The sequence below is a fragment of the Ascaphus truei genome, chromosome 2 (assembly GCF_040206685.1).
Source record: "Ascaphus truei isolate aAscTru1 chromosome 2, aAscTru1.hap1, whole genome shotgun sequence".
Lineage (NCBI taxonomy): Eukaryota > Metazoa > Chordata > Amphibia > Anura > Ascaphidae > Ascaphus > Ascaphus truei.
This window is the reverse complement of record NC_134484.1, coordinates 438,314,737-438,328,009: the sequence shown is the minus strand read 5'-3', so window position 1 is coordinate 438,328,009 and position 13,273 is coordinate 438,314,737. Positions and strand designations below refer to the sequence as shown.

General features: G+C 40.6%; 1 protein-coding gene across 10 annotated transcripts in view; it reads right to left on the bottom strand.

Annotated features, from left to right (window-relative positions):
* NCAPG2 (non-SMC condensin II complex subunit G2) overlaps positions 1 to 13,273 on the bottom strand; it is a 73,578-nt gene that overhangs the window by 53,871 nt on the left and 6,434 nt on the right. For 6 of the 10 annotated variants that reach the window (XM_075587834.1, XM_075587844.1, XM_075587840.1 and 3 more), the window contains 6 exons: positions 11,970 to 12,062; positions 10,822 to 10,890; positions 8,510 to 8,698; positions 6,858 to 6,972; positions 5,564 to 5,721; positions 3,189 to 3,323 (listed from right to left, as the gene is read on the bottom strand). In XM_075587834.1, coding sequence (XP_075443949.1) covers positions 3,189 to 3,323; positions 5,564 to 5,721; positions 6,858 to 6,972; positions 8,510 to 8,698; positions 10,822 to 10,890; positions 11,970 to 12,047 — 744 coding nt within the window. In that variant the 5' untranslated portion in view covers positions 12,048 to 12,062. Of the gene's footprint in view, positions 1 to 3,188; positions 3,324 to 5,563; positions 5,722 to 6,857; positions 6,973 to 8,509; positions 8,699 to 10,821; positions 10,891 to 11,969; positions 12,063 to 12,884; positions 13,066 to 13,273 lie in introns of all 10 variants that reach the window. The other 4 variants (XM_075587841.1, XM_075587843.1, XM_075587842.1 and 1 more) reach the window with 2 other exon arrangements.

Below are 13,273 nucleotides of genomic sequence, written 5' to 3'. Positions count from 1 at the left end.
TGCTACGGTATGTAATGATTTGCAGAACAAAAAAACACTCATGTAATCTCTACCAGAAAGAATTGACTTTAGGAGTTCCTAACAAAGACTTCACACAATTCCCAATTTTTACAACACAAATAGAAACTAATTTGTATATATATATTTTTTAAATTTGCTTAAAAACACTTCAAAGTGATAAGAGCAGAAAAAAAAAGTCTTAAAAAAAATTACAGAACCACTCCTATAAACAGACAAGAACACCTCTTCAAACCAGACATTATAAAGCATCTACAGAATACAGAACAGCAGTGGCTTTGTAGTTATTAAATTACCTTCTTCCCTGCCATTGTGACCATTGCAAGTGCTAATGGGATAGTAACGGTTATAGTGCTTGGGAATAGGAGCACGGTAAAATGAAAAAAGGAGGATTCATTTCTGCAACGGCAATCTGCAGAAAAGAAGTCCATAGAACCTGAAATTTTTTCCATGCAACAGAGTAAAAAAACAACAATTTACATGATGAAGGTATCGTTAGTGGGGTTTTATTTATGTCAGTTGTCGCTAACTCCCCTTTAACAGAAGTTTGTAAAACAAACAGAAACTACATTTACAGAGAGCGTGTTTTATTCCTATCGATAGTGTGACAGTTTGCCAGTGGTTCAGGAAGACCGCTTTATTGCTCAATAGTTTCCCTGCTCTTTATCCCCACGCCCCACGCCCCACTCCAACAGACACTGCTCAGTAGGACTGAGGCTTTAAAGCAGCACCCCTGGGGGCCCAACATATGGGATTTTATAGGTTTGAAGCAGGGGGTCTCCGGAGCTTAACCCTGTCTATTTCAGTTCTGGGGACCCCCCTGTTTCCCCGAGATTCTTACCTCCCGTAGGGGGTACCGGAATCTCTCTGACATTTAAAATGTCCCGCATCAAATGGGCCAATAGGAAACGGCAAGGGGAAACATTACTGCTTCCTATTGGACTCCAAGACATAAAACATTTAAGTTGCCATTATATTAGCCCAGTCAGAGCTGCTACCAGCACCAACTCCTGAGGTAAGTATCTCGGAAGCAGAGGGTCCCCCAGAGCTTGAATCAATGTGATTTAGCTCAAAAGACCCCCTGCATCAAACAGGGGGGTGAGGGAAGGAAACAGGGGGGGGGGAGTTCTGCTGCCCTATTTGTGCCTGTGTGATATGTATGAAATTATCTTATGTCTGAATTTAAAATGTTTTTTTTCGTATACGTAATAAACATTTAGTAAATCAATATCTTAAAAAGGAACAATCCATGCTTGGTTTTTTGTTTTTTTAATACAGGATTGAGGCAGGGGGTCTGGAGCTGATCCCCATTAATTTAAACTCCGGGGACTCCCTGCTTCCCAAGAAGGGGTACTAGTATCTCTCTGCAGTTTTCTGCAGGTTAAAGCTCCTGCGTCACATGGGTCAATAGGAAACTGTACCGGGTGACGCCGTGGCTTCCCATTAGCCCACAGGGCCCGGGAAATTTCAAAAGCAGCCATGTGAACCCTGGTACGGATTCCGGCACCTACAACGGAGGACTGCATCTCCGGAATCAGGGGGTCCCCTGAGCTGAAATTAATGGGGCTCAGCTCTGGAGACCCCCTGCTTCAACCCAATATAACAAAAATGAATTAAAAAAAAAAACAGCATGGATTGCCTCTTTAACAGGAATTATTCAAAATAATTATATACTTTGCTCATGTTATATAGGAAAGAACTGAAAATTCCACAAAACACTTGAGGTCAGCTACTTCCAAAAAAATTATATGTTCTAAAAATTCAAAAAAGTAGAAGAGCGCTTTTATGGAAGTTTATGATGTTTATGGTTTAGTAAGTTCCAGGTCTCATAGACTTCAATTTAATTTATCATAACTTAACTCTCCATGACAGTGTTTTTCAACAGGGGATCCTAGGGTATCCCTAAAGAGGTTCCCTGTAATTTTCAGGTAATTTAAAAAAATGGTACCAAATACAGAATAATTTACAATGCATCTGATCTCAGATGCGCTGTTTGGGTTCCTTAGAATGTCACACTATAATTTTGGGTTCCTTAACCCAAATAAAAAAATAAAAAACAATGCTCCATGGCAAGCGAGCAGATATAATGTAACAACATCAAAATCAGAATACTGGTGACACCCAGGCCCCCCCTCCTCCCCCGGTACCAAATGTTGATAGTTACAGATAAATCACATCACAAAAAGTGACAGTTGGACAGCACAGGTACAGAACGGTACGGGGGTAAATTCTATATATGCCAAAGCAGCCATTTCTGCCATTTCCGATAGAAAATGTACGGGGACTTGCTGATGAAATCAGCTCAAACAGCCGCTTTGACATACTGGTATGTAGAATTTATCGCCACAGAGGAAAACCATGTACAGGAATACCCCGCATTACCTACGCATGTATGTAAAGCGAAAATGTACTTAAAGTGAAGCACTGCCTTTTTTCCACTTATCGATGCATGTTCTATATTGCAATCGTCATACTGTATATGTGCATAACTGATGTAAATAAGACATGTGTAACAGGCTCCATAGTTTCCCCGCTTGCGCACAGCTTCGGTACAAGTAGGGAGACGGTATTGCTGTTCATGACGTGCTGACATGCGCATGCGCGAGCTGCTGTTTGCCTATTGGGTGATATGTCCATACTTGCGAGTGTACTTAAAGTGAGTGTCCTTAAACCGGGGTATGCCTGTAGTTCATTACTTGGTATGACTGCTTAAAGCAATATTTGAAACTCTCTCGATACATTAAACACAAAGTCTTTACCTTACATGGAAACATTCAAAGTTTACATTAACTAGTGTTTAGCCTGCCTTAAATCATTTAAATACGAACAAATCACAATATTTATTTTTTTCCCCATGATAACCAACAACATTTTTGAAAAGCAGAGAACTACCCTTTCACCAACAACGTAGCTGCACCATTGAAAAAGTATGGTATATTAGCACTCACTCAATGACAATAGAAGATTTTGGATTTGCCATATAAAGAAACATTCACACCACTTTGTTATTGATGTTATGCCTTTTACCACTATCTACTACCATGTAGAACTTTACCCCAATTTTGGTGCACCTATTTCTTTAACTGAAGGTGTTGAAGGAGTACAAGGTACATCATGGGGAAAAAAGAAAACATCCAAACAGGAAGGGAAGACCAAAAATACAGCTATACCTCTTCTTTCTTTATGTGGTTGATGCTCATGAAGCACTGGAGTAACAAATCCTTCACGTCATTACTCTCCAATGAGTTATAATCAAAACTGAGGAGGGATTGATGGAGATGCCAAAGATGAGCGATGTCAGCTAACTGTAAAAGATAAACGTATTCAAAACTCATTTGAAAATTACATCTTTTATCGCCCTTATTAAATCAAAAAGGAAAATATTCAAACTGAAAATTATAAAGGAAACAGATGATTTCAGCACAGGAGCATAGTTTATAAAAACCTGTAAATTAATGTGCAGGTCAATAGACACAAAATTGCTCACATGTACAGTACTATTCTTGATTAAAACAAGAAAAAGTCATTAAAAGATTAGGAAAAATAAAACTTGGTCATAATTAAGTTGCAAGAAATCACACACACACATTATAAAATTTGATCCATGGACAGTATTTGATATCCCTCCCAGCATGATCTTTACAAGAGCAGCGATTTCAAAAACACAATCTTTTATAGTCTATTTAGGTTACATTTCTTTAAAAATGTACATTTAAAAAAAAAAAGTAGGCTAAAGAGGGGCTTATTTAGAGTTATATAAAAAAAAAAAAAACAGAACATGGAATGCGACTTGTCAGAAAACCTTTAATATGCTCAATCTTCAGCAGCAAAACATTATTACTAAACAATGGTGCCTCCACATTAAAAGAAAATTGTAATACAGAAAATAATTGTTGAAGGGGATTTATTAAAAAAAAAAAATGCTTTTTTTCCATGAAATTGCTTGGCTAAAATAATAAAGGACGGTAGATCGCAATAATTGGTAAAAAAAAAAAACAACTATCACAATGGAAAAATGAAGAGAGAGCACAGCTCTCATAGTTATGTAACGTTTTATAATAAGCACAATTGTGTATAAAGATAAGTATTGCGCGTACATCAAGACAATTCTTTAACTTCATGTGGCAGACATGGCTTAAAGAGTTGTCTTGATGTACGCACAATACTTATCTTTATACACAATTGTGCTTATTACAAAACTTTACTTGACTATGAGAGTTGTGCGCTCTCTTTTCTCTATTTTTCCAGTACTTTTGAGATGACTAGCTCTCTCTTTTGGACAGCTGCAGACTCTCCATTACTGTTGACATCAGGTTTTGTTGTGTTTATATTTTGCCTTGGTACCCCTGGTATAGTGAATTTTACATCATTTCTCTTCAACACGTGATTTATTCTATTTCTTTTATTTCACGGGTGGTTCATTTGGTGCGCTATATCTTCTCTTCCTTTTTTTTATCCCAATGGAAAACTAATGTAATTAGCCCAAAACTGTATTCCACAAAATCTAAACAAATTCTAGTTTAAACCTATATCACATGACCTCAACGAGGTGAAATTATCAATTGCACCATAACAAAAAAACAAATAGCTTCCTTTAGTCTAAGGCTACGCTTATAGTGCTGGCGACCCGACGGCGACGTCAGGCTGCTGCCACTGGAAAAATCAAATTGAGATGACTTCCAGTGATCGTGACCAAGCCGTCGCATCGCGCTTACTATAAGCGCACGCGACGGCAGCAATGCATTCGTTTTGACGTGACGTCGCACCGCTGTCACCGGCATTATAAGTGCAGCCTTAGGCCTCGCCTCGGCCAGGGTGGCACTGAGCAGGCGGGCTCACGCTAGCCACGATGAAACAAATTGCGGCAATGTGTGTGGCCAGCGTGAGCGCGCCTGCTCGGCGCTTAGAGCATGCAAATTTGAATTTGCCGCTCGCAAGCGCGTCACGTGAGCGGTTCGCCCAATGAGGACAAACCAGCTCCGTGACGTTGTGGCCGCGCCCCCAGACGAGCGCGCACCCAGCCGCCCACGAATCGCCCGGCCGAGCAGGGCATAGCGCACGAGCGCCAGCGCGCCCATTCACTGCCTGGCCGCAGCCTTAGTCACACTAAAATCTAGAATACATCATTTTATTATTATTTTTATTTAAGAACAGTCTTCCAATCCTTGAATTTGTCAGACACGACGATCATTGTATAAAGTCGTTGCATTCCAATTGTTTGTTATCTCAAAGTATTAAAACAAGCATCACATTATATATCTCTCTGAAATCATTTGATTAAAAAAAAACATATTGCAACAGATACAATTTTTACCTGACAGTTGAAAATTTACTTTTTTTTTATATATTTAAAAAAACAAAACCCTTTTTCGGAAGCTATGATGTGTTGAAAAAGATTGTGAAAGATTCACAATCTACATTTCTTCATTGTAAAACGTAATTTTATTAAACCAGAAATAGAAAACCGATTCCCCAATCAGGTGTTTATATACAGTAACTTAACAACGAGGCCCTTCAAATACTGTGTCTCATCATTTCAACGTACCACGGACTTGGCTTCAAGGGATTTTGACAAAAGCAAAAGAAAAGCAGTTCTTCCAAATTGTTCCTTTCTTCGTAATCCCTTTTCCCACCATGCTTCACATAGTTGTCGGATAGCAAGCCGAACAGCAATTTCAGATTTTGGCAAAGCCTTTAAAATACCTACAAATAAAAACAGTTGAGCTGTTATACGGTAATTAGTGGCCTTATGCTTCCATTATAAAAATAAAATAAAAGAAGTCCATAGGTAAATGGACAGGATGTTGTCACTTTAAGAACTACACAGAGAAACATGTCGCTCACCAGACAAAGGACAAACAGAAAACTATAAAGGTGCATAGGGGAAAGATATTGAATATACACACATATAGGTGAACACAAGGGATCACCAGAAAGCCCCAAGTAGTTGCACTCAAATAGGTCGCACTAACAGTAATAATGTGAACACAATAAAGGCTATGAATAGTCTAACCCTTTAATAGGGTCCTGTTATCTGCAAAATAGGATGCTGTGACTATATGTGTGAACAACATAGTGTGTAGCAGTTATATATATATATTTGTCCAAACACACCAGATACGTGTGGTAGTCACAAACATCCTGAGCTACCAGCTGCACATTAGAACCCTTTACCTAGCAGTCTTCAAGGCAGCAGTCACCTATACCAGCGTTGTGTTTATTACTAGCCATATATATTTACCTTACTATATGGCATTTGTGTAATACTTTTTGACACATTTGGTGACCAAGTACCCTGTCCTGTTAGCCATACAAAAGGGCTACTGTTATTATATGTTTGCACTACACAGTGTACATTAGTCAAGAATACACTCTGGCGTTATACTTACGTGACATTATTTGCCTCCACTCAGCATCTGGGGATTTTACAATACGATTTTATTCTTTTTTTTCGTCGGATTTTATTTATGGTTTAATAAAAAACTTTATTATTTTTTTGTGCACTCTCGTGTGACCTTTTGCGGTTGACCCTATTAAAGGGTTAGGCTATTCATAGCCTTTATTGTGTTCACACTATTACTGTTAGTGCGACCTATTTGAGTGCAACTACTAGGGGCTTTCTGGTGATCCCTTGTGTTCACCTATATGTGTGTATATATTGTTGTCACTTTAACACATTCATGGTAACTGCATAAATGTTAAATCCCACCCCCCCAACAAATTTTTTTTTTTTATATTGAAATCAGTTGAGTCAGTATTAATGAGAAATATAACCCATTGATAAACAGGTTTGAATATAAAAGGTGTATTTCTCACATTTTAAGATATTAAGTACGTACCATTCAGTATAGAAGCACATTCCAGAAGCGCTCCATAGCTTACATCTTCATCTATTACAGGTATAGAAGAGATTGCAACAATCGTCACCCCGTGAATAACAGTCATGGTTTGCTTCTAAAAATGTGGAAATAAAATATATATTTGCCAAAAGCCAGTTATATTATGCAACTATTTTTGGCTTTAAATTGATTAAATAAAACTCCTTCATTGTGAAGTGTTGGTTCGAGTGGAGCAACATTGTGATTGTCAGTATCCAGAGAGCCGGTGCAAGGATATTTCAGGCCCTAGGCAAACTTTCAGCAGCTTGTTCTCTCCATCATTCTCGTTACCCCTCTTCCTCTATTTCTCTGTCATCCTCTCTCCCTCCCGTCTCCCCCTCTCTCCCTCCCGTCTCCCCTTCTCTCCCTGTCATTCTCGTTCCCCCTGTCACTGCCGCCCTTCTCATCTCCCCGTTCCCCCTCTCTGCCTGTCATTCTCAATCCCCCCTCCACTGTGTGCGATGACAGCAGTATTCAGGGCTGGAAAACTGAACGTGCCCACTCGTATTTGGCGAGTGCTTTTCGTCCTAGAGAGTAAAAATGTAGCTTCTGGCCATCAATCTTCTCTTTTCCCTACATACATTTTATCTGCACACAGAAAACAATCCCCCCCCCCCCCCCCAAAAAAAAACTTCGGCCAAGTGTCGGGAGAGAAGTGGGGTGGAGTTTGAGTGAGGCAGAGTCTGGCTGGAGTAAGGAAGTGTTGCTTCCATTATCTCACCTCTGCAGGAAGCACATTACACATGGTGCTGGTGTAGGGCGAGGGATGCTCAAACATACCATAGGATTTAGGTAGAGGGCAAGAAGTTGTGGAACATTGCATGCAGTGAAATTGATGGGTAGGAGGGATGCTTATGCAGAGTAAAGGGTACTGATAGAAACAGTAAGAGTAGGAAGATCAGACAATTTTTGGGGGGTTGTTTAATTTTGGCTCATTAGTACATATCCTGACTGGCTAATGAAACGTTTGTTTCAGTTATTTTTCCAGCACTAGCAAAGTGAAATATTGTTTTTTGTTTAAAATTGTGGCAGGAGCAATATCCAGTGAGCTATACAAAAAAAGCATGCGCCAACCTACAACGTAGCATAGCAATGAGCTTCCAGGGAAAGAATGCTCTAATCCCCACCTCCTTTTGGGGTTCATAAAAGCAGAAGTGGTGCACTGCAGAGAGCTGCTAACCCATCTCACGGTATCACGTCACAGTGTAGTGATTAATGATTGACATCAACAGAGCTACCTACTACTGTAGTTTGTTAAAAAGGCCCAACCAATGCCAAAATGTAAGCCACAAACACCCCCTGTACACCTCTTTTTCTGGGAGCAGGATCTAAATAAAAGGAGTGTTGTAGTGTACAATTGTCCTATGTCACAGCAGTCTCCTCTAAACTGGGTGGAAAGACATGGATAGGCAGGTCCTGGCTGAGACACCTCTCCAACAATTCAGACAGTGAAGAGGGGGAAGAGAGCGATAAGGGTGGTGTAAGAAGGGGTTGGGGAAAGGTGCCGCAGTGATTGCTTCTTTTAGACGCAAATACAATGCCAGGTTATGGAACCTATACATTTTTCCTCAGCCAATTGAAACAAACAACACAGAAGTAGGATTTATTTTTACCACATTTGAGGGACACTCTACTTCCATGTCATCATCACTTTCATCGTCTATTGTCTTCCATCCTTCCACTGGGTTAATCACCAGCGTATCTGTTAACAACGTCTTCAGCTTCTCCCATAATTGCTCTTTCTGTTTCCTTGGCAACTCTTGCAGTAATTCATTCAAATCAAAAGGAGAGGATGCATCTTTCTGTAAAAAGTTGGTAAAGTATTAGGGGCACAGAACAATTGAATGAAGGAGGGAGCTACCAACATTCACAAGATACCAGTTATTCCCTCAAACCACGGGAAAGGGTCAGGTAAAAGGTACAGGTAGATATTATTAAACTAACGGGAGGGTAATATGGCCCATACAATGCTGGCAAGGAAATAGAGGAATACTTTGACAAAGGACTTTGAATTCACAGCGGCCTTCAATCTGAACCCCTTCAGTGTACATCTGCGTCGCCCCAAAGGCGGACAAGCCTGAAGTTCTTTTAATGTAACCATGTATTGTGATAACGCTGTGCCCAGGACTTACTTGAATTCGAGAGGTGACTCAAAGTATTACTTCATGGTAAAACATTATGAATAAATAAAATACTTACTCTTTGCATAACATTCATGCTATTCGACGTACAAATGACATGGACTCACAACCCTATTTAAATTATTGATCAATTACAACAATTTTACCAAACCCTTTACGAAGACAAGGTTGTCGATCCTAAGCTGGTTAACCAACCTGTATTGTATTGCTTTTTGAGATCATGCAAGCTTCTGTTGCTGAACAACTGGCCAAACTTATTGAACCTCTCTCAGGTGAGGAGATAAAAAAATAATCTTAAATCCACGGCCCTAATGACTTTTCCAATTCATACTATAAAAACATATCCTTACCCCCTATCTAACCACATTATTAAATACATTTCTGGAGGACGTGCAAGTGCCAGAGACAAAGGCTTCAGTCAATATCGTATTGATTCTAAAATAAGGTAAAGATCCCATCAGTTGTGCCAGTCACTGCCCAATCTACCTCATCAATACAGATGTCAAACTCTTCGCTTAGATCCTCGCCAACCGCCTCACTTAATTTAAGTAAAGAAGAGTCCACCAAGATCAAGTTGGGTTCACCCACTCCAGGCATGCCCCAGACAACGTTAGGAGATATTATCCATAGAGCACGATTGACAAAAGGTGCCTACTGTATTGCTTTCCTTAGATGCTGAATATTCCTTCGACAGGCTTCATTGGAAATACACATTTTCGGTTATGAAATATATGGGCTTATCAGGCAACTTTCTTAGAGGCGTGCAAGAATTATAGAATTCTCTGACCGCTAAGGTCAAAGGATCATGACTGATAAGGTTCAGATAGCTAATTACAAGGCAAGGTTGCCCCCCCCTCCCCTCTCCTATTCATCACAGTCATTGAGCCAATCCTAACACTTCAGGTATTTCGTTAGGACGGAAAGAATATAAATTGTCACTCGTCGGAGGCTGTGTGTTGCTATCCATATGCAAACCACTAACTGATCTCCCAAACTTACTCCATGTTCTAGATCAATTTGGCTCAGTCTCTAATATAAACCAATTTAAAATCACTGGAATTAAACATTAAATTACCCAAGAACATTGTGAAGATCTTGAATGTAAATGTTCACTTTCTCCCTTCTTTGGGGTTAGGCTCACAAGGTCATTAGGAGTACCTCTACAGGTTCAATTACCCAACGCTAATGAAGGATCTTAAGAGCAGTCTATGAAGTTTGGCCCTATAAGCCTTACCTGCTTATCCTTGCTAAATACCAATTGCAGGTTTATTTATAAGATTGTATATATCAATGTATAACTGCCAAAACACTTTTTTTTATCTCCCCTTTCCTCTGGGATTTACAATCTTGGATATTTGTGTTTCATTTTTACCATGTTATTTTATTAAAACAAGCAACTACTGTATGTTGTTTTTATATTAATTGATTGCACCTGTATTTCTCAACCAATCCCTCTCTGTGGAGGGGTTTAAATAGTACACAGTCAGTATTAAAACTATTCCGATAAAGTAGCGTCGCGCTACGAAATGTGTTGGATTTCGTTTTGTGTGCTTTGCCTACTTTTGTACCAATTTATTGGGTTGCTAAAGTTAGTTTTTTAAACTTTTATAATTAAGACCTGCACGGACTTGCCCGTTTGATTTTTACGAGCGCTAGCCGTGATGTTATCTGTGAGCGCTCCGGTGCAGGGCGCTTACCGCTTCCGAGTGCAATTCTATATACATTTGTCCACGCAAGCAGGGTGAGGTGGTGTGTGCGCTCCTACAGCTTGTATCAGAGGTTACCTGTACTACTCCGGTGACTACACGTCTATCTGCCTTCCACCGACACCTATCTGGGCCAGGTGCGAGAGTCTGCCTTGAAGAGAACGTATACACGGTTTTTACACCAACAATGCCCATTCGAATGTCTTTTTTTGTACGTGCATCCATTACCTTTTTATAGCACTAAAATCAATTTAAATACTACACCATGAAGGTTTTGCGCTTTTATTCTTTCTGATCTGTGATTTTTGAGCCACCTACATCAACAGCAGCAAAACCCTATATTCACAAGGAAAGTAGTGTGTCTTTCACTTCACTGTTTTTTTATTGCAATTGATATTTTTGTTGACACAATTTTATCAATTGCGTTATGCACTTCTCACAACTTAACATTTTTACACTCCGTCTTATAAATTTGAGCAAACTATATTTGTTTTCTACACATATCATATAGTATATATTAAAGTAGCTCCCCCCAAAAAAACCTGCGAGTAAAAGCACAGTTTCTCTCCAAGGTATAGGGGGGTGCATAGCAAATAAAGACGAAAAGAGAGGGACACAAAATAGTGTAATATGTTCAAATTCTAGTGGGGGTTATGGGCCAGTGTGATGTATTGCTCATATTTTCCCAAATGTAGAACTGTGGGGAAGACACTGCTGCTGCCTACTCTGCATTCGCAAGTGTCGGCTGTAACATCTGGTGGGACGTGGAGACGCTACGCAGGTGGTGAGAATGCAGCCTCACAGATTCCGGTTTATATAGATCACTTGTGATTTGGTTTTAAAGAATGTCCACTTTATATATCAACTGACCATGCACTGACCATTGGAATTGCCAGTTTGGAACAGGCCGTTTTAACTATGGGAGAATGTAAGTAATACATCACACTGGCACATAACCCCCATTAGAATTCAAACATATTACACTATTTTGTGTCACTCTTGTTTTCTTCTTTTTTTGATATCCCGTTGCACTCCCCTAAACCTTGGCGAGAAACACGGTCTAATTTTGGTGCCTGAGGCACAGGGAGATAAGCTCATAGGACAAGTCACTCTACACTGGGATTACTGAGCCACTCCTTCAGCCCCGATAGAAAATTAGCTAAACAGATTTTATTAAGTGGTTGGCAACTCTGTACCAAAAATATCAAATTTCACACAGTACTCACGTGAAGTTGAATAAAATTCAAGAAGTCTTCTACTGAATCCTTTGCAGTAGCTTGCAAAAATGCCTCACGTTTTGACATTTTGAACTGTTCCTCCTACCGAAGAGAGAAATAAATACCACATACTAAAAACCATTGACTAGACGGTCATCTATAACAATAATAAAATAGTCTGGTGTGTGTGTGTGTGTGTCTGTCTATCAGAGCCATAGCTCCATGACCATGAAACCTAGACACCTGAAACCCTAGGAGTGTACACCTGGGGGTTAGTTTTTTATTTTGGGACAGTCGTTTCTTTTCTCCTGCTTTTAACTGCTCCGCCTCTGACTGGTTGTTCTCTCTCCACAAACCGGGGGCGTAAGAGGGAGTGAGAGCCAGAAGGGAAAAAGAAATGCCGGATTTTCCCAATTCTAAGACACTTTTTTGTCGCTTTTTAACGTTTCTGAAATCAGGATGCGTCTTACAAGCAATGTCAAAAGAAACGTGGGACGTAGTTGGCCATTTGAACTGAAGTGTATAGTGTTATAATCAGGGCTCTACAAATATAATTAAAAAAAAAAAACATTCGCATAAAACAAATAGTCACTCGCCCCCCCCCCCAAAAAAAAACTCATACCCCGCCTCACTAGTCTTAGGCCTCGGACAAGGTGGCGCTGAGCGGGCGCGCCCATGCTGGCCGCAATGAAACATTGCGGTAATTCTGTGTGGCCAACGTGAGCAAGTGCCTGCGCACGCTCGGCACTTAGAGCAAACAAATTTGAATTTGCCGCTCGCAAGCGCGTCACGTGAGCGGTTCGCCCAATGAGGGCGAACCATCTCCGTTACGTCATGACCGCGCCCCCAGACGGCTATGAAACGTCCGGCCGAGCAGGGCGCAGCGCACAAGCGCAGCCATTCCCTGCCTGGCCGCAGCCTTACCTGCGGCGGCGGGGTGCGGCGTCTTGCACCATTTTTCTGCTTCTCCCCTGCAACTTGCAACTGTCAAGACATCACGCGGTGTCCAGTTGTCATGGCACTTGAGGCTGTGTGACGTCATGTAGCGTCCCATTGTCATGGAAACGCGGTGTCATTTGACGCCACACAGCCATTTTCACAGGAGCTGTAGGGGAGACAGTCGTAAGTTACAGAGAAGCAGGAGAATGCCGGGAGACGTCGCCACACCCCAGGTACTCAACAGCGGGCAAGTTGAGCCCTGGTTATAAATGCCCCTGATAAGTTTCCTTCTTCCAATAAGAGGTGAAGACCTGTCCCTCCTCCTCCCGAATCTGGAATAGCAGCTTTGTACATGCTGGAAAACATTGAAAAAC